This window comes from Siphateles boraxobius, unplaced genomic scaffold (assembly GCF_051911475.1).
Source record: "Siphateles boraxobius isolate OS27281-9 unplaced genomic scaffold, OSU_SipBor_1 1, whole genome shotgun sequence".
Classification (NCBI taxonomy): Eukaryota; Metazoa; Chordata; class Actinopteri; order Cypriniformes; family Leuciscidae; genus Siphateles; species Siphateles boraxobius.
In genome coordinates, this window is record NW_027508699.1 from 30,326,847 (window position 1) to 30,352,038 (window position 25,192).

Here is a 25,192-nt window from a genome sequence, read left to right on the forward strand (position 1 = left end):
CAAATTTGCACTCTATCGTATGAACCTATTAGAACAGTGGTCTCATAAAGCTGTGGTTCTCCCTAGGCTGTTCCTAACAGGCATAATTTGGATGTACAAAATAAAAGTGGAATGATTCAGATTTGGGAGCTACTTGAAGTGTTTGCAAACACCATCATTCCTCTGTGGGGTTTTTGTGTTTGTGAAAGTGATTTTTTCGTGCTTGGTTTCTCTTGATTATGTCTGAGCCCTTTACCCTCTGAATTTTGTTTGATTAGCTTTGATTCGAGATGTTTTGGTTTACAAATCAGATTCAAAATTCCACAGTTGTTTTTTCAGGAACTTGTTTGGCATCCATTTATCTGGTTTCTATCAAAGTGAGGAGGGAGGCCTGGGAAAAATTAGTTTAAGTTTACTTTAGTGAAAGTTAACTACACAAGCAGCTGTGATGTTTTTATGTAGAGTAATTCCTCCAGCTGAATGACCTAATGAGACTAACAGAGAGCTAAAAATGAGAGGTAGCAGTAATTAGTCCTAAATAATTGTTTGTTAAATAATAACAAATTCACTTTTCTTCAGAAATCTCCTCAGACCACTAATAACGCTCTGTCCAGGAGAATCTTGAAACAGCATTTTGAGCTTTGATCTTTCACTTTCTTCATTTCGAATTTCCAAATCATCTCATGGCAAGTGCATCAAAACACCATAAAATGTGTTGCAAATGCTTTATGAAATCCATTTAAAAAAACTCACAAACACTTGATTTCTGTAATTTCATGGCAACTCAGCTATCTCCAGTCGGGTGGCTTTTGAAACCTTTTGCTCAATAGTATTTTGATATTTCAGATTCGGGTCTCACTGAGTGTAGATCTTAGTTTAGACTGGGGTTATCAACTACTTCTGTTTCATGCATTCAAAAGAGGTTTGTTTTGAGGAATTCCATAGATCCTGGTTAATGGTTAGGAGTTTGTTTCATCTGAAGTGTTGAGGTTTTTGAAAGTGACCTTGTAGCACACTGTGATGTTACCACCAGGCATCATTCATTGACTGACCGCAGGGTGTTATACTCCTTTCCTGCCGCTGGCTGCCCCATCGCTTTTCTGCAGCTATTTGTCTGCCCATGAGTCTCCTCACCTGCTAGAAGCCAAACGTGGAGGGTGGGGGTATGGTGTTATATTAATTGCACCGTACAGTACAGGTCAGCTGAATAAAGTCAGTAAAAACACACAATAGAAAGCACGGACCCTTTACTAGTTTATTGAAAAATTATGTTTAAATATGAGACTTCTTAATCTGTCAAAGTATCCTGTCTATTGAATATCGGATCAGTCAATAGTATCAATGATATTTCATTTATTGTATTTTTTTTGCTGCCTTTGCAATGTTAAAGGCTACATAAGATACAATAAAAGACAATATTAAATACAGTACACTGAAATGGGGTTCAAATGTTCACAGTAAATCTCTGGAAAGGTAGTTTGGAAGTTTGTGTTACAGTATGCATGTGATTTTGGAATCTTTGTTCTACCACTAAGGAAATGCATAAAGAAAAGGTAATTTTGACTTTATTTCTCAATTTATTTTTGTTTTTCACAAGATTACTTTATATCACAAAATGTAAACAACGTAAAGGCACATAAATGTGACTTTATGTCTCACAACTGACTTTATATTTTATATTTATATATCACAATATGACCTTTTTTGGCATAATCTCACTTTATATCTTCTCACGGTTGCAACTTTATTTCATAATTTCATTATATTATTTCATAATATCATAATTGTGACTTAATATCTCTAAACTGCGAGTTTTTACTTCACAATGTGACTGTCGCATAATGTGATTGACTGAAAATGTGTCAGTATACCACGCCACGGTGTGAATTTATCTCATATTATGACTTATCGTAATGTGGCTTTATAGTTATCTCACATTAAGGATTTAATATATCATATAATGACTAACCACAATGTGGCTTTACAGTACATCTCACAATGTGAGTTTATATCCCATATTGTCACTTTACATCTCTCAGTTGTGACTTTATTTCCCAAGATCGTGAATTTATATCTCACAATCTGATTCGATCTGGCTTACTTTTCACGTTCTGCAACTTCATTTCCCAACATTGGGAAGTTTTGTCACAATAATTCTTTATATCACGTACTATGAGTATGTTTGAAAATGTGTCGTTATAGCTCACAATTAAGAATCTTATATTATGACTTCTCTCAATGTGACATATTGCATAATGTGAATTTATATCTGAAATACAGGTCCTTCTCAAAAAATTTGCATATTGTGATAAAGTTCATTATTTTCCATAATGTAATGATAAAAATTAAACTTTCATATATTTTAGATTCATTGCACACCAATTGAAATATTTCAGGTCTTTTATTGTTTTAATACTGATGATTTTGGCATACAGCTCATGAAAACCCAAAATTCCTATCTCAAAAAATTAGCATATCATGAAAAGGGTCTCTAAACGAGCTATGAACCGAATCATCTGAATCAACTAATTAACTCTAAACACCTGTAAAAGATTCCTGAGGCTTTTAAAAACTCCCAGCCTGTTTCATTACTCAAAACCGCAATCATGGGTAAGACTGCCGACCTGACTACTGTCCAGAAGGCCATCATTGACACCCTCAAGCAAGAGGGTAAGACACAGAAAGAAATTTCTGAACAAATAGGCTGTTCCCAGAGTGCTGTATCAAGGCACCTCAGTGGGAAGTCTGTGGGAAGGAAAAAGTGTGGCAAAAAACGCTGCACAACGAGAAAAGGTGACCGGACCCTGAGGAAGATTGTGGAGAAGGACCGATTCCAGACCTTGGGGACCTGCGGAAGCAGTGGACTGAGTCTGGAGTAGAAACATCCAGAGCCACCGTGCACAGGCGTGTGCAGGAAATGGGCTACAGGGGCCGCATTCCCCAGGTCAAGCCACTTTTGAACCAGAAACAGCGGCAGAAGCGCCTGACCTGGGCTACAGAGAAGCAGCACTGGACTGTTGCTCAGTGGTCCTAAGTACTTTTTTCGGATGAAAGCAAATTTTGCATGTCATTCGGAAATCAAGGTGCCAGAGTCTGGAGGAAGACTGGGGAGAAGGAAATGCCAAAATGCCTGAAGTCCAGTGTCAAGTACCCAAAGTCAGTGATGGTCTGGAGTGCCATGTCAGCTGCTGGTGTTGGTCCACTGTGTTTTATCAAGGGCAGCGTCAATGCAGCTAGCTATCAGGTGATTTTGGAGCACTTCATGCTTCCATCTGCTGAAAAGCTTTATGGAGATGAAGATTTCATTTTTCAGCACGACCTGGCACCTGCTCACAGTGCCAAAACCACTGGTAAATGGTTTACTGACCATGGTATTACTGTGCTCAATTGGCCTGCCAACTCTCCTGACCTGAACCCCATAGAGAATCTGTGGGATATTGTGAAGAGAAAGTTGAGAGACGCAAGACCCAACACTCTGGATGAGTTTAAGGCCGCTATCGAAGCACCCTGAGCCTCCATAACACCTCAGCAGTGCCACAGGCTGATTGCCTCCATGCCACGCCGCATTGAAGCATTCATTTCTGTAAAAGGATTCCCGACCAAGTATTGAGTGCATAACTGAACATAATTATTTGAAGTTTGACTTTTTTTGTATTAAAAACACTTATTTTATTGGTCAGATGAAATATGCAAATTTTTTGAGATGGGAATTTTGGGTTTTCATGAGCTGTATGCCAAAATCATCAGTATTAAAACAATAAAAGACCTGAAATATTTCATTTGGTGTGCAATGAATCTAAAATATATGAAAGTTTAATTTTTATCATTACATTATGGAAAATAATGAACTTTATCACAATATGCTAATTTTTTGAGAAGGACCTGTAATATGAATTATCACAATATGGCTTTATATTTCACAATTCTGTTTTTTTTTTTTTTTTTCAAATTTGTTGCACAATTGCCAATTTAGTTTTTCCTCTGAAACGAAAAAAGGGCTTCACTTGTGTAGTGGGAAATTATCCACTGTTGGTTGTGATGGTCTGGTGTCGGCCTTTGAGTCTCAGTCCATCCCTGGACTGAAGCAACCTGTTTGTCATGAATTAATGTTAAGTATGTTTGTGTGTGTTATAGAGCGTGTTGATGCCCTTGTGTTCTTACCATATGCTCCAGTGCTGGTGGGTCCTACTGGCAACCTGTAATGTAATACGCCCTCCTTTCAAGCTGTTGCTTGGAGGAACAACACACTGCATCATCAGCCAGCTGCCTGAACCCCTGCACACTTTCCGCAAGCTCCAGGGCCCCCGCCTGTCACGAGGGATCCTCGCAGATTCTCTGCGAATCTACCTGCGCTGCTTTGCACAAAACACACCAAGATCTGGGACAATCTGTTGATAAAACCTATAACCGAATTCAACAGGAGCACATTTGTAGCACAAAACGCATTTTCGGGATTAAAAAGATGATGTTAGGATGCCACCATGGAGCTCCAAGCTGCTGAAATTGAGTAACCTTGGAGCATGTGCAAATTTCGTGCTGTGCACGCGTTTGCAGCTCTGGCACACTGGGTTATTATATTTTTCATTTCTTGAGGTCTCGGGGAGCATTTTGAATATGTTCGGTGTTGGCAGGGGTAGATGGTGGCTGTCACTGGCATTTTAATGGGGTGGGTCTCTTGGGGGGCCAAAATGGCGTTGCGTGCGTGATCTGGCCACACACACACACACACACACACACACACACACACACACACACACACACACACACACACACACACACACACACACACACACACACACACACACACACACACACACACACACACACACACACACACACACACACACACACACACACACACACACACAGACAGCTTGTCTCTTATCATTTCTAAAAGCATGGCCAACAAGCTGTTCTAAAACACTGCACATCCAAATAGAATTAAATATCACTACAAAGCAAGGGAGGGGGAATGAGTGAAAATGAGAATAAAGTGAGAATAAGACACAGAGGGTGAGCGACAGAAAAGAGAGCATGCAGGGGCAACAGTTACAGCACACACACGCTGCGAGAGAGATCATCAGTAATAATTGCGGAATGTCTCTTTCGGAACAGCTTTGTGTTTTCTTTCACTCTGTCTCTTGCAGTGAAAATCATTTAGCCTCCAGGCTGGAGCTCAGCAGGAGAGAGAGAGAGAGAGCAATTAGAGAGAGAAAGAGGGAGAGAAGAAAAGGAGGAGCACACAGGTAAATGATAAAGCAAGATGCGGGAATGATGCTGAGATGCCAAGGTGAGCGATGGGGTGGGCGGCGGAGATGACGGATGGACAGAGAAATGGGCTAGGAATGAGAAAATGTCGGAAGGTTAATGCCGCGGAGCAAATGAGCTGGAAATGCACGCAAGAGGGGAAGAGAGGGTCAACGCTGAAAACACAAACAGTGGGGTCCAAAAGTCTGAGATCATTAGTGAAAATTATCAGCATAATAATAGTGAAAAGTTGCATTTTCAGAATGTCTCTGTATTTGGTTTTGTCGTCTCTTTTTCCTTATAATGACAGCAGCATTCGAGCTGCATGAACGCACACGTTTGTCACACTTGATGATCATGTTCTCCAGTGTGCTATGAGAACAACCCACAGAGCATCTTGGACTTCAGTGGAACCAAAAACTTCTGAATGTCTGTACAAATGAACTTGACCATCTTGAACATGGTCAGTGTCACAAATGTAGGTAACATTTTAGAATACTATTCCGTCATTAATGAATAACTACACAGGAACAAATGAGTAACGCAATATTAACACTCTAGTATATAAAATAATGTACTAAGAATATATAAAGAATGTTGTAACCAGACAGTTGACGGCACCCAGTATTTTCTTTTTCCTACTAAGGAAGTCAATGGCTAAGAAACTCATACTGGTTTGGAATATCCCTGTAACAAGTACAATGAATTAGTAAATAGTGCTTAGTCAAATGTAGTAGTTCACTATTAGCTAATCGATAACTACTATTTTTATTCTTACCTCCCAGAGGACTACTAAGAACTAATATATACAGGTTCGTAATTAACACGAATAATGCATAATGTATAATTCATTCTAAAGTGAAGGGCATTGTATCCCACTAGTAATGACTCAAGTATTACCAAATCCTTCAGAAGGAAGTGCTAATTATTTGGATCAGTATTCTAAAGTGAAAAAAAAAACTGTTCAGAATATTTTTATAATATCTTGTTTGTGTTCCCCAAATGAGAGAAAGTCATTCAGGTTTGGAACTGCATGAAGGTGAGACAGGGTACATGATAGAATATTTATTTTTGGGTAAACTGTTCCTTTAAATTAGAATTTAAATCCCAGATTTTCTATGTATCTTCAGACTTTTTGACCCCACTGTATATGCAAGCTCATGACCTTGAAATATAGTGAGAGGGATTCTTGCAAAATTATTTATTTTTCAAAAAAAGGAGAGAAGGCACAGTGATAAAGCACAGCAAACAAGGAGAGAGTAGGATGCAAGAGAGAGGGAGGGCTAAGAAAGAGCGAATGAGAGCGTGGTTAAATACCATTTTATTATAAACCCCTGTGGAGAAGAAATTCAAACGTGTTTCTGTTCTGAGAGTGGGAGAGGGGGAAGGGGGAGGATCTGGAGAGTCTTTTATAAGTGAAATTCAAAGAGAACATGTCTAAGCCATTCTCTTCTCTCCTCTCTCTTTATTCTATTCCCTACCTCTCCCTGTGTATCTTTCAAATCAAGATAATGCCACACACAAGCGCTTTTTGTGCTTTTTTCTTCCTTTACCCACACTTTCATCACATGTAAATGTGAAGTTATTTTAATTTCTCTAACAAATGGTGCTATCACATGGCATTCTGCTATTTTCTGATTCCTAGAGTAATTTTGACTGTTATTCCCTCGCACAACAGAGAAACAGCCTGCATAACACGATGTAATAACTTGACAAACGATAAAAGCGATCTCTTGCATGTAAGTCTTTGTAGAGTTTTTCCTTTAGTCATGACTGCAATGAGCAACAGGACATTTTGATGATTGCCTTTTTTCTATTTCTGCAGGGTTGTCCTTTGTAGTCCCACCCACTGTGAAATCTCATTGGTCCAAAATTCCATTTAAAAGTTTGGGGTTAGTGAGATTTTTTTTTTTGTGACAGAAATTAATAATTTTCTCAAAAAGAATGCATTTGCTTATGCTTTTGAATTGTCTGTGCATCAGAATAGTGAAAAAAATAACTATTCCCTCAAAAGTAATCAGCACAAATTTTTTTTAAACATTGATAATAATTGTTATCAATGTTATCAGCCACAATTATTTGAGCGATAGTGTAACTGTTAAACATTAAATGTTTTCTGACTGACTTATTATTGGATCATTGCAATCTGTGTAATCTGACTGTGTAATCAAGTGCAATCTGACTAATTTTGTGAACCAAATGAATTATGTGACACAAAATGCAATATCTCAGAAACACAAAAGCCAGTTGCTTTTCGTCAAATGTAAAATCCGCTATTCATTTCGGACACAAAATTCTGAACCAGTCATTTCATGCATGGAATTTACACAAGTTCGTTCCGTTTGCACACATAACAGTGAATTACATTTTTTATCAACATTTTTTAATAACAGAAAACACCTTTTGCAGACTAAACGAAGATGTTCCACAGACAAAATGCAACTGGCTTTTGTCGTTCTGTGTATGAAACACATTATGGTGTAACAGCATTTTATCATGAAATACTTCATTTTGTGTGATGCAATTCATACGGTGCATGAAATTAGTCAGGTTACACTTGGTGCCCCATAGTGATTGTGTCACATCGGGCAGCAGTTTCGAATTCAGCTTGGACAGACAAATCACTTGTTGTATTGCTCTTGTCTAGAATATGGTGAGAGTAGTTTATATTTCATCTACAGTGACAGTCTAGATCAGTGTTTCCCAACCCTTTTCTAACAAAATAAAACTTCCCCCCCCCACAAATAATATGCTTCACAAGCCCCTATCCTCATACATCTGTGAACAGTTCATAAATGGACTAAATTACCATGCTATTTCATATTGCGCCTTCAATTTTAGTGATTGGCATATTAATATCACTGCACATTTTCAATCCGTTGCATGCCTTTCTTTTGATTGCAACTATTTCACTGAATGCTGAATTTTTTTTCACAAGAAACAAGGTTTTTTGGCTCAAACTGTATTTCGTTTGGTATTTATACATGGCTTTTTAATTAAAAGCTCAAGAGGTCTCAAGATGACTGTAAAAGTTTAGCCTTTTTTGAACTAGCCTAATTCAGCTAGTTTTATCTCATATTTATATTTTATTTTATTTCAGCATTATTTCACCATTAAAAACACTGCGAATGGCCCTAAAGTTTTCACTCTGTGTTTATTTTCTGTCTGTGTGGAAAAGTATTTTATTTATTTATTATTAATTTATTATTGATTATGGTTCATAGTAAAATCACAATAATTTATCCTAGTCAAATATATGCTGTGACCCACAGGTTGGGAAACCCTGGTAAGGGCAAGTTTCAACAGTGAAGACATAAAGTTCTCACATGCCTGGCTTGTATGAACCCTAGTGAAAAAAGTATGCTTCATTGTATTTGAAATATATTCCATATTCAATATTTTTCATAATACATTGCAAATATACTAACAAAAACTTTACTATCTTTAAATATATTAAAATTATATTAGCATCATGCTTTTACCTTTTTTCACAATACAACTTTTAACACACTTTAAATAATTGTACTTTAGTATATTTTCTAAAAATGTATTTTAGAAAAATACACTTGAAGTGAAAATTCTGTTTATTTTTTAAAAGTGTATTTATTTGCACTTTATTAAAAATATATTTTAGGTAGGCTATATTTTAATGATCATGTGCTGAACATGATCATTGTAACAATGCATTACTTTCAAAATACATTATAGTATACAATATTATTTTGTACAAAGTATAGTTAAGTTTTATTTGTCTAATAATGTACATTTGTTATTGAAGACAAAGTATGGAATTTGTAGTATTTGGAATAAGGTATTAATAAAGGCATTAATTAGCCTATACTTTTTGTTCAATATGATAAACCACTATAGCCTCGTGAGAAAGTGCGCTGACATGTGCTTCGGGAGATCCGAGTCCGAGTCCCGGCTTGTGGACCTTTCCTGATCCTGTCTCTCCTCTCTCTTTCTCTCTCCCACCTCACTTCCTGTGTAGCTACTGTCCTATCTTAATAAAAGTCGAAAACGCAAAAAAAAAAAATATATATATATATATATGAAGAGTTCAGATGCAAAAGCCTCTAAGTGCCATCTAAAATTTTCTTCTAAAGTGATCATTTTTATCAAGCTTGTATATTTAAGTTCAGTAATTTCACTTAAATGGCAATGAAAATAACCTATTAGTTGTCATTTAAGTGAAATTACTGAACTTAAATATACGAGCTTAATAAAAATGATCATTCTAGAAGAAAAATTCAGATGACACTTAGAGGCTTTTGCATCTGAACTCTTCATATACACACTTATGATCTTTGCTTGTATGTTTCGAAGACACTCATAATGAATTTGTAATGCACTTGTAACACAAATAAAGTGCACTTTAATAGCACTAATCAAAAGCATGTAATTAGTTATACCAAGTATACTTGAATTTGGTCTAATTTCGTACACAAAAGTACACTAAATACACTTAAAGTTATGCTTTACTACAATTTAATTACATCTAAAATATACTAAGTATAAAATTAGTTGTTTCAAAATAGCACACTTCAAGTTAACTAATCATTAACACACTTGAAGTATACTGGGGCCGGTTGCACCGTAAGTTACAACTTAGCCTAGTTTTATCGTAAATGGGAATTAAATTACAACTTATGAACTACAAAATATTTTTACGTTGCACCATTAAACTTAGTTTAAACATAACTCTACGTTCCAACTAAATATTTACGGCAGCCTCCGATCAGGAGTAACGGTTGGATTAAATATCAGACAGACTAAACTGCATCATTAACTCCTTTTACCTGACAGACTTCAATTCTTTAGACATATATGATAATGCTGACATTTACACTCGCTTACATTTTAAGAGAGAGAACATTATGTGAAAAGGTAGCTTTGTTAGCAGCTCTTTAACACCAACCCGTCCTAAACAGCGCCGCTGTGTGCATCGGTCCATGTTGTGCATGTCAAATATCAGTCATAATCCATAAACGTACTTATCTTATGTTTTTTGTATCAATATTTATTTACTGATCCTTATTTCATTTCAAATACAGTTTCTGAATGTTATTTACATATAAAAACATGTATGTTATTCATGATCAAGTATCGTATTTAATGGAAACTTATTTTTACCGTTAGTAACGTGAGGCAAAAGTTGTTAGAATGAAGGATAAAATGAAATTCACGGCAATTCAACACAACTTCTGCTCACGTATTTGAAGGCTACTACTGGTTCATCGAGGCTAAACGTCATATTATGCGACTACGCATTAGGCCTACTTTACGGAGAGCTTACGACCTACTAGCTACGTTCTGCCTTAAGAACAAATGATGCAACGGAATATAGTACAGAGTTCGTTACAAACTAGCTAGAAGTTACTAAGCCTCTAGTGTGGACTTTACGTTCCAATTTAAGAAAGAACTTACGAACGGCTGGTGCAACCCTACGCTGGTAATTAGTCTGGCTGCAAGTATACTTAGCATATTTTTTTTTCACCAGGGAATGCTTTAGAGTTAGTTCGCTGTCAGTGATTTGCAGCTGGAGGAATGCAAGGCTTTGCTAATGTTCAGACAGGGGATGGTCATGCAGAGGGTTAACTCATGATTATGCATAGTCCAGTGTGAATACAGTGCATGACCTTGAGCTAATATTTATTCTGAATCCTCTCAGCTCAGGCTGGCCATCCGCTCTACTTAACCATGCCCACTGCCACTGAGTGTGTGTGAGAGAGAGAGAGAGAGATGAAGAGACATTATTGAATAGGGTGAAGCTTTAGGGGAGGGGAATTGACCTGTATCCTATACTGTTAAAACATGAAAATGCAAAGGTGAATATACGTGCAGGTATGAATGAAACCATGTTTATTTTTCAGATGAGCATTCTAACAGCCTGTGAACTGCAAAGGCACACCATCAATATTGTGTGAAGCCGGAGGCTACAGTCAGAACAGGTCTTTGAACTGCTTGAGCTGCAAAATTATATTAGGGCTGTCAATCAATTTAACATTTTAACCAAATTAATACATGATTCATTTGATTAAATTCTCTCATATGTGCTGAGAAAATGCAGGTATATCAAAGACATTATTGTTGCAGGCGAGTAAACCATTCAACAGTGCATGTTTCTGAGCAACAACACAGTAGTGGCATTCCTGAATGAATCAGCATTTTGAACGAATCAATCGATAGAATGATTCAAAGACTCACTTGTTTTGTTCATGAATTTAGAATTGTATACTAGAATACTTCTCTTACTATTTCTACAATATAATTTTATAGCGCAAATAGTAAGAAATAGTATGCAATTTTGAATTCAGCAACAGTGTTTTTGAATAAATAAGTTGATTCAGTGACTCACTCAGTCAATTATTTCACTTTTGAATTAATCAGTGTTTATAGAACGAATCGCTTGAGTGAGTGATTCAATTACTTTATGATAAAGGTTTTGTTCCCAAATGAATCAGTGTTTTTGAACAAATTGTTTGCATGAATGATTCAATTCATAAAGACAGTCACTTGTCTGTGCAGAAAGATTCACTGAAAAATTGTCACCGCATATTTATTTATTCATTCATTCAGAGTTAAGATTAGGGTAATATTTTAAATAAATACAAATGAAATTTGAATAAATTTGCTATATAAATGTTACAAATATTATATAAAAAATATATACTCAATAATATAATTTATATTTAAATTTATGCCAGAGCTATGTAATCATGGAATTTGCTCGTTTCATGTTCCTCATAAACAACATAGTGATGCATTGCCTCCCTTTTCCCTCAAGAGACGTTAGATGTATATTCCAGACCACTGCAAATTGTGATCCCTGTTCCCGGCAAACCCCTTGAAGAGTTAGTCCCACTTCAAAGGGTTTTCTCCTTTACAGGGAATAAGGCATAGAGATGACCACTTTCAAAAGGTCTGCACCCTAATGGTTAATAAACGCGCTTAGCATTTCTCCAGGGAGACTAACGCTTGCTATTTTTGAACTGCATGGCACTTTTTATGCTAAGTGTTTTGGAAAAGCACCAAGGTAGTATTGTTTGTACTTTTATTCATACAGCCCACTCAAAGTCATGCTCAGAACAATTAAAAAGAAGTAGCTCTGTCTTTTGCTATTTAGGTTTTGGCACAGGGTTGCTCGTCTTGGCACTGTCAGACAGTGGCATAGAAGTGAGCAAACTGCCCTTTAAATGCGCAAAAGAGATTTGCATCAACATTGGTGCCCTTTTCCTGCCTACATGCTCCCCTGTTGAAAATATTAAAGTAAATAAAGCTAAAATATATGTTGTCAGCCTCAAAGCCAACCCATTAAAGTTAAACACTATTCATAAAAACAACCACACGCTCTTTCTTCATATTTCAGCTGATTATGCTAATAACCACTGGTATTTGCATAAACTTGTGCCAAATAAAGATGGTTTTGATTTTGATCATAAATGATGCATGAAGGAGGCTGAACAACAGCAGAAAATTGGAAAAATACTTGCTGATGATATAAAGCAACTACTCGTGTGACCGTCAAATGTGGGCATTTGAGTGATGGACGTTGTCGGGTGTTTGGCCAAGCTGAGTCAGATGGCATTACATCAGTTTCTCAAAAACAACACCTCCATTCTCAGACTCTCAGCACCAGCAACTAATCTCGGCACCCCTACTAACTTGCTAGGGGCATTAGTGTAAGAGTGTGGGTGAAACCAGGCTGCGGTGTGACTCCACTGACCTGTAACCGCGGCTCAACTCAACTTGTGAAATCAACTACAAGACACCATTCTCACATAGTTCCAGCAGTGCTTACACGACTGTTTCAAATCAGATTGAGCAGAACAGAATAATAGAAGTAACGAACCTTCTTGTTCTGGAGTTCACAGCGCTGCACTTCAGGAGTCTGGCACTTTGGTGTTACTGTGTCAGACTACGCCAGGGTAAACAGCTTTAATAATGCGGTCAGTGCGCCTGGGCTGGCAGGGCTGATGTTAATTATGTGTCGGTGGATAGATAAGGGCCCCACAGTCGTGGACTCTCAGCTGGGCCCCCGGGCTGCAGGTGCGGAGCCGCCTGGCAGAGGAGATCCAGTGAGGGATGCGAGGTTGGTTCTAGCTGGGGGCCAGACAGATGGAAGGTCAGTCTGGGTGAGAAGACACAGTCACATCTGCTCTTAGTCATTCAGCAGGGCTAAGAGAGGAGAGTTAACCAAGCAAGGTCATCCCGATTTGGAATTCTCCCACACTGCACCTGCAAGAGAGACCTGTCACTGTTAGAAATAACATAGATGTGTAATAGATTGTCTGGTTCTGTCATGTGCTCTGGTTTGCAAGATATGCTTTCAAGCCGTTAAGTGGAAGTATGTATGAAGCTGCAGATCTTTCAATACTGACATGATTTCTGGCAGCCTTTTTCTTCATGGGCAGCGATAGGTATAATGTTTCTATGTTATTTAAACTCGTTCTTTCATTTATTCTATTTAAATACATATTTTTTAAATTTTTCGGCATTTACTGCATAAATATATACAGTATATACATACATACATACACACAGACTTTTCAGATTATCTATGCTAAATTATAAACACTTATGACATTATCATTGTTTAATCATTTTGAATATTATTAAATGATTTATGTTTTGGAATAACAAACAGCATTGTGAAACATTGACTTATTTCTTTAGATAACTATAACTATAATATATAATATATTCTTGTTTATTTATTAATTGAATTAATTATAAGTAATAATATTAATAAATTACAAAAAACTATATATATATATATATATATATTTATTATATATTTTATTTTATTATATAAAATTCATATATATATATATATATATATATATATATATATATATATACATATACTTTATAATAAACATTTGTTTAATTTAAATATAAAATTGATCAACGTGGCTAGTGAGTCATGTGAGGCTGGGCTCCTCTGAGGAGAAGCGTGTGAGCTTCATCTTTCTCACTCAGACGTGAAGGAGCCGAAGATTCTCTCCCATCAGCCTTAAAGCCTTTGATAAGATTCCCTGGTCGCAAAGGGGGATTGAAACTCATAACACGCTGAGATCTGTGTGTATCGGAGTGTGTGTTTCTATAATGGTTATGTGTGTAGATGGCCTCTCGGTATCCAGGCCACCGCATTGCTGTTTAGAGCAGTCAAAACCCATTTCACATGATGGCTGAAGTGCCATTTTCTCAAACACTGTTTCTCCCAACTCACGGGGCGCTAAATAAATCTGCCCAGGAAAACACATTCATTAGGTTAATGCACAGATGCGAAATACATTTTTTTCCCTACTCCCAATGTTTTATGATTTATTGTGCTGCAGGAATGTGAAATTGAGTATACCCGAATAAGTTATTTAAGTGATTTAGAGGTTGACACTGAATATTTTTTTCCCACAGTTCATGATTTATGGTTATTTCAAAAATATGAAATTGACTATATGAGTATAAGAACATTACTTTATAATATAAGTAATTTAGTTGATTTAGAAGCCTAATGATAATGCCCATGCATACAAAGGAAGCTGAGAATATGTCCTTGAAACAGGATGTCTGGCAGGAATTGACATGGCTAATTTGAATGCATATTATGGTCAACTGTGTGTCAGTGCATAAATTAGACCTTTTGGATGCGGTTTCATGTATAATTCAGTTGCTTTTTGAAATGTCTTGTTTTTGAATTAACAGCCTCTCTGATAAATCCTTTATTGAGGTGTCAGCCCACTTCATCTGTGTAGATATTATACCTCATTTAGTTCCAATATTCAAATCACAGTAGGGCCAATAATGGTGCGACTGTTTAAATGCATGCCTGTTTTTTCACTAATGTGGTCAGGCATCTGCTTGTAAGTGTGTGTATGTTGTTGTGCATCACGCTGTGTGTCTGTCCTTGACTCTGTGTGAGTGTTTGAGTGTTTGTTTTGAGCCATGTCTCTACGTCTGTGTTATTGGATGTGTAAATCACAAGGAGTGTTGGCTGAGGTCACGTCGATCAGGTCAATGCCAGGGACGAAAGGACCCGCTTCTCTCGTTCTCCGTGACTACACAGAGGGGTTTCTCTGTGTCTTTCATCATTCCGCCATCTCCAGCCTTAACGATAGCGGCAGCTTCATTAAGGGCCTCGTTAAGTCTTGTCGTTAAGGCCTGTCGTTAAGGCGGGTCATTAAGGCTCTTCGTTAAGAACCCCGAGCTTGGAACGGCAAACTGCTGGCAGGCTTGACTGACCAAGAGCTCAAGGCCGAATTAATGGATGGAATCAGGAATTCCAAAGCCATAACACAGCAACAGCTTCGTAGCTGCCCGCTCTCCCTAGCAATGACACTAGACACCTGGACTGGCTGCCACGTATATCCCTCGACTGGTTACCAACCGAAGCTGAGGTACTAACACCTGGTATTAACATCCGTTTCAGCTAACCAATAACAAGAGATCAGGACTAAAAAAAAAAGTGTGTGGTCCAAAACGTTTTGCGGCTTAGAAAGAAAATAACACTTCCATCAAAAACATCCATTCCGTACATATGTACCAGCCAACAAATATATATGTATATTATAAATGTATATTTTTGTACATTTGGATATATTCTGGAAAGTGTAATATGGACATACTGACAGCATCTAAAATACAAAAAAATAATATTTTTGATATATTATTATAATTATTTATAAATATATTTGTAAAGTTACATTTTACTATTTACATAAATATGTTCCAGTCTTTAATCCGCCCTGTTCCCTAAACATACTGTATAACTATTTCTCAACAATATAAAACACGTACTTTAATAGGCTGAATATTCAGCTTTCCAAACCCAGTGATTTGTAAACGTTTCCACTTATCTGAAGTTAATTTTAATTATTTATGTCTTTGCTAACATATACAAATGTATGTGTGCCAGAACCACTTTACCTACAAATATGTATGATTACTAATGAGATAACGTTGCAAATACATGCACAAGACCGGTGGAATATCGTGGAATATCTTTGTTTTGTATGGCAAAAGCATTAATTGACACAGATTATGCAAAGTGCATCCAAAATTACTTTGAATAGGAGTTTAAATAACAAATGAGCATTCAGTTCAAATCATCATGTTTGCAGTAGGAATTCATTTTTCATTTGCAGTAATTAATAATGTGCTGACTCATTGCAGCTTTTTTTACACCTGCAAACTTGTATCACTCTGATGTGGCAAGCAATGTTTGTAGTATTGAGACCCTCCCCTAAAAATTTGAGCACAAGTGGACACACAAGACTCATTTGAGATGAATACTAGCAGGTGTAAACAGTATCACCCAAAATGGATTTAATAGCAGGTGTAAACAGGGACTAAACCAAAGTCTTGACTGTTCATGGTAATTAAAAGGGTGCTTTTTGAAAAGAGTTGGGATGCAACTTCTGCACAGAACAAGTGCCACTTTAATTTACAGCCCGCAGGAGTTACACTTATCCTGTAAATACACAGTTGAAACGGGTAACAAACACTACTTACTATGTAACAATACGAAACAACACTATTTGCACAGTAATTACAGAGAAAGGTACTCTTATTAAAAAATAAAAAATAAAAGTTTTAATTACACATGACATTTAAGTGTCATTGCGATACAATGTGATAAGGTAAGTACTAAGTACTACATGGTACGTTCTAAATTAAAATCATAGCAGAAACTTTTTTTTTTGGCTTAATGTTAAGTAGTTTAGTAAGATAAGCCAATAAAATATTTATCATACTGTGCTTACATACAGCCACATATATATATATATATATATATATATATATATATATATATATATATATATACACGTTTAATTTACAACCCACAGATGTCAAAATTACCCTGTAACTACATTGCACAAGAACATATTTTGCCAGAAATGTGATAAAAACTTTTATATACAACAGACGTACAATTTTTGCCTGGAATATACTAACAGAATAGGTACCTGTTAGTTTTAAAATAATTACAATATAAATTATTTACTTGTATATCTGGTTGTACCCCTTTATTACCCAAAACTTAACATTGTTCCCTTATACCTACACGGAGGTACACTATAATTACAGAAACATACACCGTAATTTCGGTTTACTTACGAAGTTCTTTGCAGGTTGTATATCTGCTTGTTACCCCTTTATTACCCAAAACTTAAAATATTGTTCCCTTATACCTACACGGAAGTACACTATAATTACAGAAACATACACCGTAATTTTGGTTTACTTACGCAGTTGTTTGCGGGTCGTAATATAAAGTGTTACCCAAATGTTTCAAGTGTTTTTACCCAAATTCAACTGAAAATGCAACTTTTAATGACTTCTGCTGTCGCAAAATGAGTCCACCCCTTAATGGCAAGCATCTTTAGTACAGTACTTAGTAGAACACCCTTTTGCTGTTATGACCTGCTGCAAACGAGATGTATAGCCAGACACCAGCTTCTGGCAGCGTTTTTGAGAAATCGTAGCCATGATCAATGGCCTCCAGTTCAGTAATATTCTTGGGTTTGCGTGGTGCAACTGCCTTCTTCAAATCCCACCAGAGATTTTTTATGGGGTTCAAGTCATGTGACGGATGGCCACTGTAGAATCTTCCTGGACTTCTTCTGTAACCAACCCTTGGTGGAATTTGAGGTATGCTTGCAATCATTGTCCTGTTGAAAGTTTCAATGACGCCCAAGCTTCAGCTTCCTCACTGACGGCATGACGTTTTCTCCTAGGATTTCCTGATACATCAATGAATCCATCTTGCCTTCCACACGCTGCAGGTTCCCAGTGCCAGGGGATGCAAAGCAGCCCCAGAGCACCATCGAGCCCCACCACCATGCATGCTTAACTCTAGACATAGTGTTCTTTTCAGCATATGCTTCATTCTTCTTCCTCCAGACATAGGCCTACTGCTGATTAATAGGGCCAAAAAGTTCTAGTTTTGTTCCATCGCTCCATATAACAGAATATCAAAACTTCTGTGGCTTATTTATATGATTTTGAGCAAATTGGAGCTGACTTTTCTTGTGCTTTTAGGTCAGTAATGGTGTACGTCTTGGAGTTCTGGCATGAAAACCATTTTAGTATGCGCCTTTTCAAGCCTGTGCAGGCTGAAACCTCAGTGCCTGTTGCCACCAAGTCTTGCTGCAGGTCTTTTGCAGTCACTGTTCTTTTAACTTTGAACTTGTAAACTATGCTTCCAGTGGTGTCTCAAGGATCACTTAGTGCTTTCACTATCTTTATGTATCCTAGTTTTGTTTGTGAAGGGCGATGATATCTTCTCTTAACTTTTTAGATCATTCTTATTTGGACCATTGTATCATTCTTAGACATATTTCTAACATGCACTCAACAAATGTGACACTCAACAAACCTAGCCAGTTCAAATATTTCATGTGTTCTAGTTCAAGCACACCTGGTGCAACTAATGAAGCCCTTGATAAGTTGCATCAGGTGTGCTTGTGACAACACCTGTTTTGCATATTTGTGCTATTGTGAGGGATTCTTTTCAGGGGGTTGAATAATTTTGAGACTGCAGAAGTCATTAAAAGTTGCATTTTCAGTTGATTTTGGGGAAACTACTCGAAACATTTGTTGAGTTGAGCTATTTCAGTTACTTTTGTTTCATTTGTCCATTGCAAACACCCGAAAGTCTAATTTTACCAATAAACCTGGGGGGTTGCAATGGGGGTTGAATCAATTTGATTAAAACGGTACATGCTGGATGATGTTAGGCTACAGTGGTCTTTTAGTCCAACTTTGCAGACTAGTACAATTTTTAATTCTGTCTAAAACTTTTACATGACATTTTAAACATTAAAATTACTGCTTTAGACTGATTGAAGTGAACTTTTAAACTACATCTGAACATACTGAGGAATGCTCCCTGATACAGCTAGCTGAGTAGGAACACCTACCAACCAACAGTACAGAGACTTGGAGACCTGAATGTGAACACCCCTTGACATGGAAAAAATGGTTTTATCGCTTGCCAACTTGTTGCATTACGCCTGGGTATTGTACACAAAAATGTGTGTATCACTGAGCAGAATATTTTTCTTAGAGTTTTCCTCATCACTGCCCACAGAGTTTCAGGGCATTCTTTGGGGATTTAACATCTTCGCAACCACATGTTTAGTCTCAAAATTCAATCTGCAAAAAGGATGAATATTTTGATTCCAAAAAATCTCCATTTTGATTCCATTGAGGGAACATACTCAGCCCTTTCCACACTCGAATGCCTGCAAACATAGGACGCGCTCCCATTTGTCTTCCAAACTTGCTGTGTGGCACTTTTTGTAGAAGTTGTGCTGTTATGGGGTCTTTTTAAGCAGCCGTATTCTGGCCACGTAGAAGCGATAATGAGGATGAATACTGATGCGTTCCCCACACTCTCCTTTCTGAGCGTCACACACTCCCTTTGCAGCCCAGGCTTTGCTCACTGCATGAAGGCTCCTTAGCCATAGACTGCTGCTGATCCGGTAACCAGACTCCGCCCGCAATCAATGCCTCTAGTACGAGTGCTTCACGCATGGCTGTGTGATCATTACCGCCCATCTGTACTGTCTGCGGATAGGCCCCCAATGTCTTCGCCCATCACTGTGGCGTCAATATTTCAAGATTAATCATCTATTTGACTGTTTTTGCTTGATGCAAATGTTTTTTTTTTTATAAAGTCTGTAGTGTTTTGACCTCAGTATACTATTTGTTCTTCTGAACACTTCAGTCTCTTGTAATCTTTCTGTCTCATACTTTCCCTCTCTTTTTCTCCTCATCAGCTTCACACTGACATGGACAGAGGTGATGGACGCACTAAGTACGTGCTGCGGGGGGAGGGGGCGGGGTCAGTGTTCGTGATTGACGAGAAGACGGGCAACATCCACGTAACCAAGCCCTTGGATCGGGAGGAGAAGGACGAATACCGTCTGATTGCCACGGCAACAGACAGTCAGACAGAGCGTGCCCTGGAGCCCTCCTCCCAGTTCATCATTAGAGTGCAAGATATCAACGACAACCCACCTGTCTTCGAGGACGGACCCTACAGCGCCACAGTACCCGAGATGGCGAACATAGGTAGCGGAAGACAGCATATGATCATCCCTGCTAGCACGTTTTTTTCTCTCTGTGAATGTCAATGATTTTTGAATAATGCAGGATTCACGCTGTCCCAAAAATCATCCGATGAAAAGCTGAGGAAATGCTCTCTATAATTTGCGCCTTTTAAATGTTAATGACGCTCATTTGGTGAAATAACCTCTCTCGTTTATCGGTTTTACGTCCGTTTGAGTCAGGATCAAAATATTACCCCTCGACAGTCGTGGCTGTTTTGTTTTGCCTGAAATGGGTTTAATTAATTTCAAAGCATCCCATCCGCAAACAAGAAATATTCTGCGCTGCATCTGAATGATCGAATCCTTAATGGGGTAAACGAAACCCGAGCGCCATTCAAATCTATATTCTAGCAGTGTGAATGCGTTATCAGTCTAAATTGTGCCTTGTTTCTTCAGTTCCGCTCAAATTGAATATGAATAGATTTCTCTGAGCCGGTACATGTTGCGTCAACCCGGCAGTCATGTCTGTTTTTTGATCTGATTGTTCGTTTTCAGTGACAATCTCTCTTTGCTTTCTTTCTCCTACCTTATTCCATTTGCCGCTTCTTAACTACCTGTGAAAGATCTATAATCAGACGGCTCCCTCCCCTCAACCCACAAGCTCTCTTGGTGACACTGTCAGGCCTTTGATGTCTGAAAACAGCAACAGCTGCTCGCACAAATCCCTTCGTCCCTCTGAGCTTGTCAGCCGTTGCCCCATGGGAAACATAGTTCTCTTTCCATTGTACATATATATGTTCTTTTCAAACCGCTTCGGTCCTTCGCATGAAGCTCTTTGATTTATTTGGTTGGAAAAAAGTCCATATCTGTCAGGAACGCAGGAGAGATTTGAGACGTGAGGGAGTTATGGGAACAGGGGAGGGTGGCCGCAGAAACAGGCATAGAGATTGAGAGAGGGAGCAAATGGGGAATTGGAGAAGGAGATGAAGAGAAATGAAGTGAGACAGTCAGAGGCGCGAATGAAAGAAGGTGTGCGGCTGGGGAGAAGAGAAAGTGAATACTGTATTTGTCACACTGCAGCAGGGGGAGAGAGGAGAGTAGAGAGGGAGAGAATCTGTCAGTCTTTATACGGCTCTCTCCATTTAATGTGCTTGTCCTGTTATGACCTGTGTTCATATGTGCTGTATTGATCATATATTTTTGTCTTTCTCCCTGAAACTATTCCTCAGGGACCTCCATTATCCAGGTGACGGCTTCAGATGCAGACGATCCCACATATGGGAACAGCGCACGGCTGGTGTACACGCTAGTTCAGGGGCAGCCGCACTTCTCAATGGACCCTCAGACAGGTGGGTTTTCCCCCCCAGGAACTGATTTTTGTTTTATCATGACCTTTAACAAAGTCTTGATTTTGTTTTAGGGATGTACTAGAAAATGCTTTCATGATTGATTGTTCAAAAAACGTCTCAGGTTACGTATGTAACCCTGGTTCCCTGATAGGGAACGAGACGCTGCGTTTGAGACGCGGTGGGAACGCTCTGCGTGATTACGTCGTGAAGCACGTGTAAAATCAGTCCAATGGAAGCCCGCTACGACATAGGTGACGTCATTGACCAGGAAACTATAAAGCACCCTTGAAATCAGACCGCGACAGCTTCTGAAAGGCCTGAAGCAAGTCGATCAGGGCATGCAGGAAGTATGGCAGGCAAACGCAGCGTCTCGTTCCCTATCAGGGAACCAGGGTTACATACGTAACCTGAGACGTTCCCTTTCAAGGGAACTCGAGCTGCGTTTGAGACGCGGTGGGAACCCCATCCCCACTATGCCATAATGACAAATGCCCGTTCTGTGTGAAGTCCTGCGCACACTAAGAAGCAAGCAGCCTCGCCCCAGGAGTGGAGAGGTCAAGGTCATAAAACCTGAAAAATGTATGCGGAGAGGACCATCCTGCCGCATTACAAATGTCAAGAAGGGAAACACCCGAAATTAAGGCCATAGAGGCCGCCATACTCCGAGTAGAGTGGGCCTGCACAGCCATAGGTGAAGGCTGTCCGGCCGCTTAATAAGCCAATGAAATAGCCTCGACTATCCATTTACTCATAACCTGTTTAGATGCAGGGCATCCTCTCTTGAGTGACCCAAAACAAACAAATAGTTGCTCAGATTTACGCCAGAGGGCAGTTCTGTGAACGTAGGCATCTAAAGCCCGGACTGGACATAACAGGTTAAGCTGTTCCTGGTCTGGGGTATTAAAGGGTGGAGGATAAAAGGCCTGCAGCACTATTGGGCCCCCAACATTCAGTGGGACCTTAGGAATATAACCTGACCTGGGGTAGAGAAATGCCTTCACCATACCAGGTGCAAATTCCAGACATGAAGGAGCAACCGACAGAGCATGTAAATCACCAATTCTCTTGATAGAGGAAATAGCAAGGAGAAATAAAGATTTTAGGGTGAGGAATTTTTCTGAGACCTCCTCAATGGGCTCGAAGGGAGCCAAGGCCAGAACCTCAAGTACAATGGCCAAGTCCCATGCCGGTGCTCTAGAGTGCAGTGCAGGTCTCAACCTCAATGTACCACGAAGAAAACGAGTGATTAAAGGATCTTTTCCAATAGAAGCACCCCCCAGAGGGGTGTGGTAGGCAGATATAGCCGCCACATAAACCTTCAAGGTGGAAGGAGATAATCTGGCAGAGAAACGGTCTTGCAGGAAATCAAGAACTGAACCAACAGGGCAGTTAACAGGATCTAAGCGACGTTCACCACACCAAGTGGAGAATAATTTCCATTTCAATGCATAAAGCCTTCTCGTGGAAGGAGCTCTGGATTGGAGGATGGTCTCAACGACCTCAGTCGAGAGACCGGATTCCCTGAGCCGGGCCCCTTCAGAGGCCAGGCCCACAGTTTCCACAACTCCGGCCGAGGGTGAAATATTGTGCCCCCTGCCTGGGACAACAGGTCCCTCCTGAGAGGAATCTCCATGGGAGAGCCGTCCAGAAGAGCCACTAAGTCCGAGAACCAAACTCGGGTCGACCAGTAAGGGGCTACTAGTAGCAGACGAGCCCCTTCTCGGCGAACCCTCTCCAGAACCCCCGGGAGCATCGATATCGGGGGAAAGGCGTACAGGTGCAGCCTCGGCCACACCTGCACCATAGCATCCAGTCCGAGAGGAGCTGGGTGCATGAGAGAAAACCACATGGGACAATGAGTTGAATCTAATGATGCGAAAAGGTCTACTTGAGCCTGACCGAACTTCTCCCACAGGAGCTCCCCCACCTCTGGGTGAAGTCTCCACTCCCCGGGCCTCAGCCCCTGTCTTGACAGAATATCCGCTCCCACATTCTGTTTCCCTGGAATATATACTGCCCTGAGTGACAGCAATCTCCCTTGGGCCAAAGGAGGATCTGATGGGCCTGTTTGCAAAGGTGTCGTGACCTCAGACCCCCCTGATGGTTGATGTAAGAGACCACCGATGTGTTGTCTGTGCAGACCAACACATGACAGCCTCTCAGGTCTGGCAGGAAATATTTGAGCGCTCGAAATACCGCCATCATCTCCAAACGATTAATGTGCCAGGAACATTGATGGTCCTGCCAAAGACCTTGCGCCGAGCGGCCACTCATGACCGCTCCCCATCCCGTGAGTGAAGCATCTGTCGAAAGCGTGATGCGTCGACAAGAAGCCCCCAGCACTGGGCCCTGGGCGAGGAACCAAGGTTTCTTCCACATGACCAAGGCACAAAGGCATAGCCGCGTGACCTTGATCCTGCGGAACGGATTTCCCCTCGGAGAAAACCCCTTGGTCCTGAGCCACCACTGCAGGGGTCTCATGTACAGAAGGCCAAAAGTAATTACGTTGGACGCAGCTGCCATGAGACCCAACAGTCTCTGAAACTGTTTTACAGTGAGTGATTGGCCTAGTTAAACATTCATTGCGGCTATGAGAATCGCAGAGATACGCGCAGGAGACAGACGTGCCTGCATTGTGGTCGAATCCCAAATTACCCCTAGAAAAGTGGTCCTCTGAGCAGGGAGGAGCACACTCTTCTTGGTGTTGAGCCGCAACCCCAAATTCTTTATGTGGGACAGAACGATATCTCAATGCCGAACTGCTAACTGCTCTGACTGAGCTAAAATCAACCAATCGTCGATATAATTCAATACGCGAATGCCCTGGAGTCTCAAAGGAGCCAGAGCTGCATCCACGCATTTTGTAAAGGTGCGGGGTGATAAACCTAGGCCGAATGGAAGGACCCAATACTGGTAAGCTTCGCCCCCGAAAGCGAACCTCAGGAACTTCCTGTGATGAGGATGGATAGATACATGGAAGTACGCGTCCTTCAAGTCTATTGTGACAAACCAGTCCTCGGACTGAATCTGTGATACAATCTGTTTGAGTGTAAGCATTTTGAACTTGAGTTTCTGAACTCTGCTGTTTAAATGGCGCAGATCTAGAATAGGACGCAACCCTCCATCCTTCTTTGGAACAATGAAGTAACGGCTGTAAAACCCTGACTCTCTGCTGGGAGGAGAAACCCTTTCTATAGCTCCTTTTCGAAGAAGTGTCAGTACTTCCTGCTCCATAATCAGAGCCTGCTGTGAGTCCACTAACGTAGAGAGGACCCCCTGAAATCTGGGCGGACGAGAACCGAACTGAATTCTGTAACCCTTTTCTATTATACGCAGGACCCATGAAGAAATATTTGGCAGAAGTTTCCACGCTGCCAGAAATTCCGATAGGGGAACCAGTCCCTTGGGACTGGCCTCTGGATTTGATGGAACAATCATCTCGGTGCCCTGAAGCGACGAACCGGCAGGGAACAACCGAACTGACCGTTCTACAACCCTCCTCAGAGGATTGCACGGGGACGCTGACACCTCGGCGCCCTGAAGCGGCGAACCGGCAGGTAA

At 39.8% G+C, this 25,192-nt stretch overlaps 1 protein-coding gene across 2 annotated transcripts in view; it reads left to right on the forward strand.

The window, feature by feature from the left end:
- Window positions 1-25,192, forward strand: part of cdh24b (cadherin 24, type 2b) — a 143,350-nt gene that overhangs the window by 62,697 nt on the left and 55,461 nt on the right. For both annotated transcript variants that reach the window (XM_077232827.1, XM_077232833.1), the window contains exons 3-4: window positions 20,010-20,304; window positions 21,512-21,631. In XM_077232827.1, coding sequence (XP_077088942.1) covers window positions 20,010-20,304; window positions 21,512-21,631 — 415 coding nt within the window. The remainder of the gene's footprint in view (window positions 1-20,009; window positions 20,305-21,511; window positions 21,632-25,192) is intronic.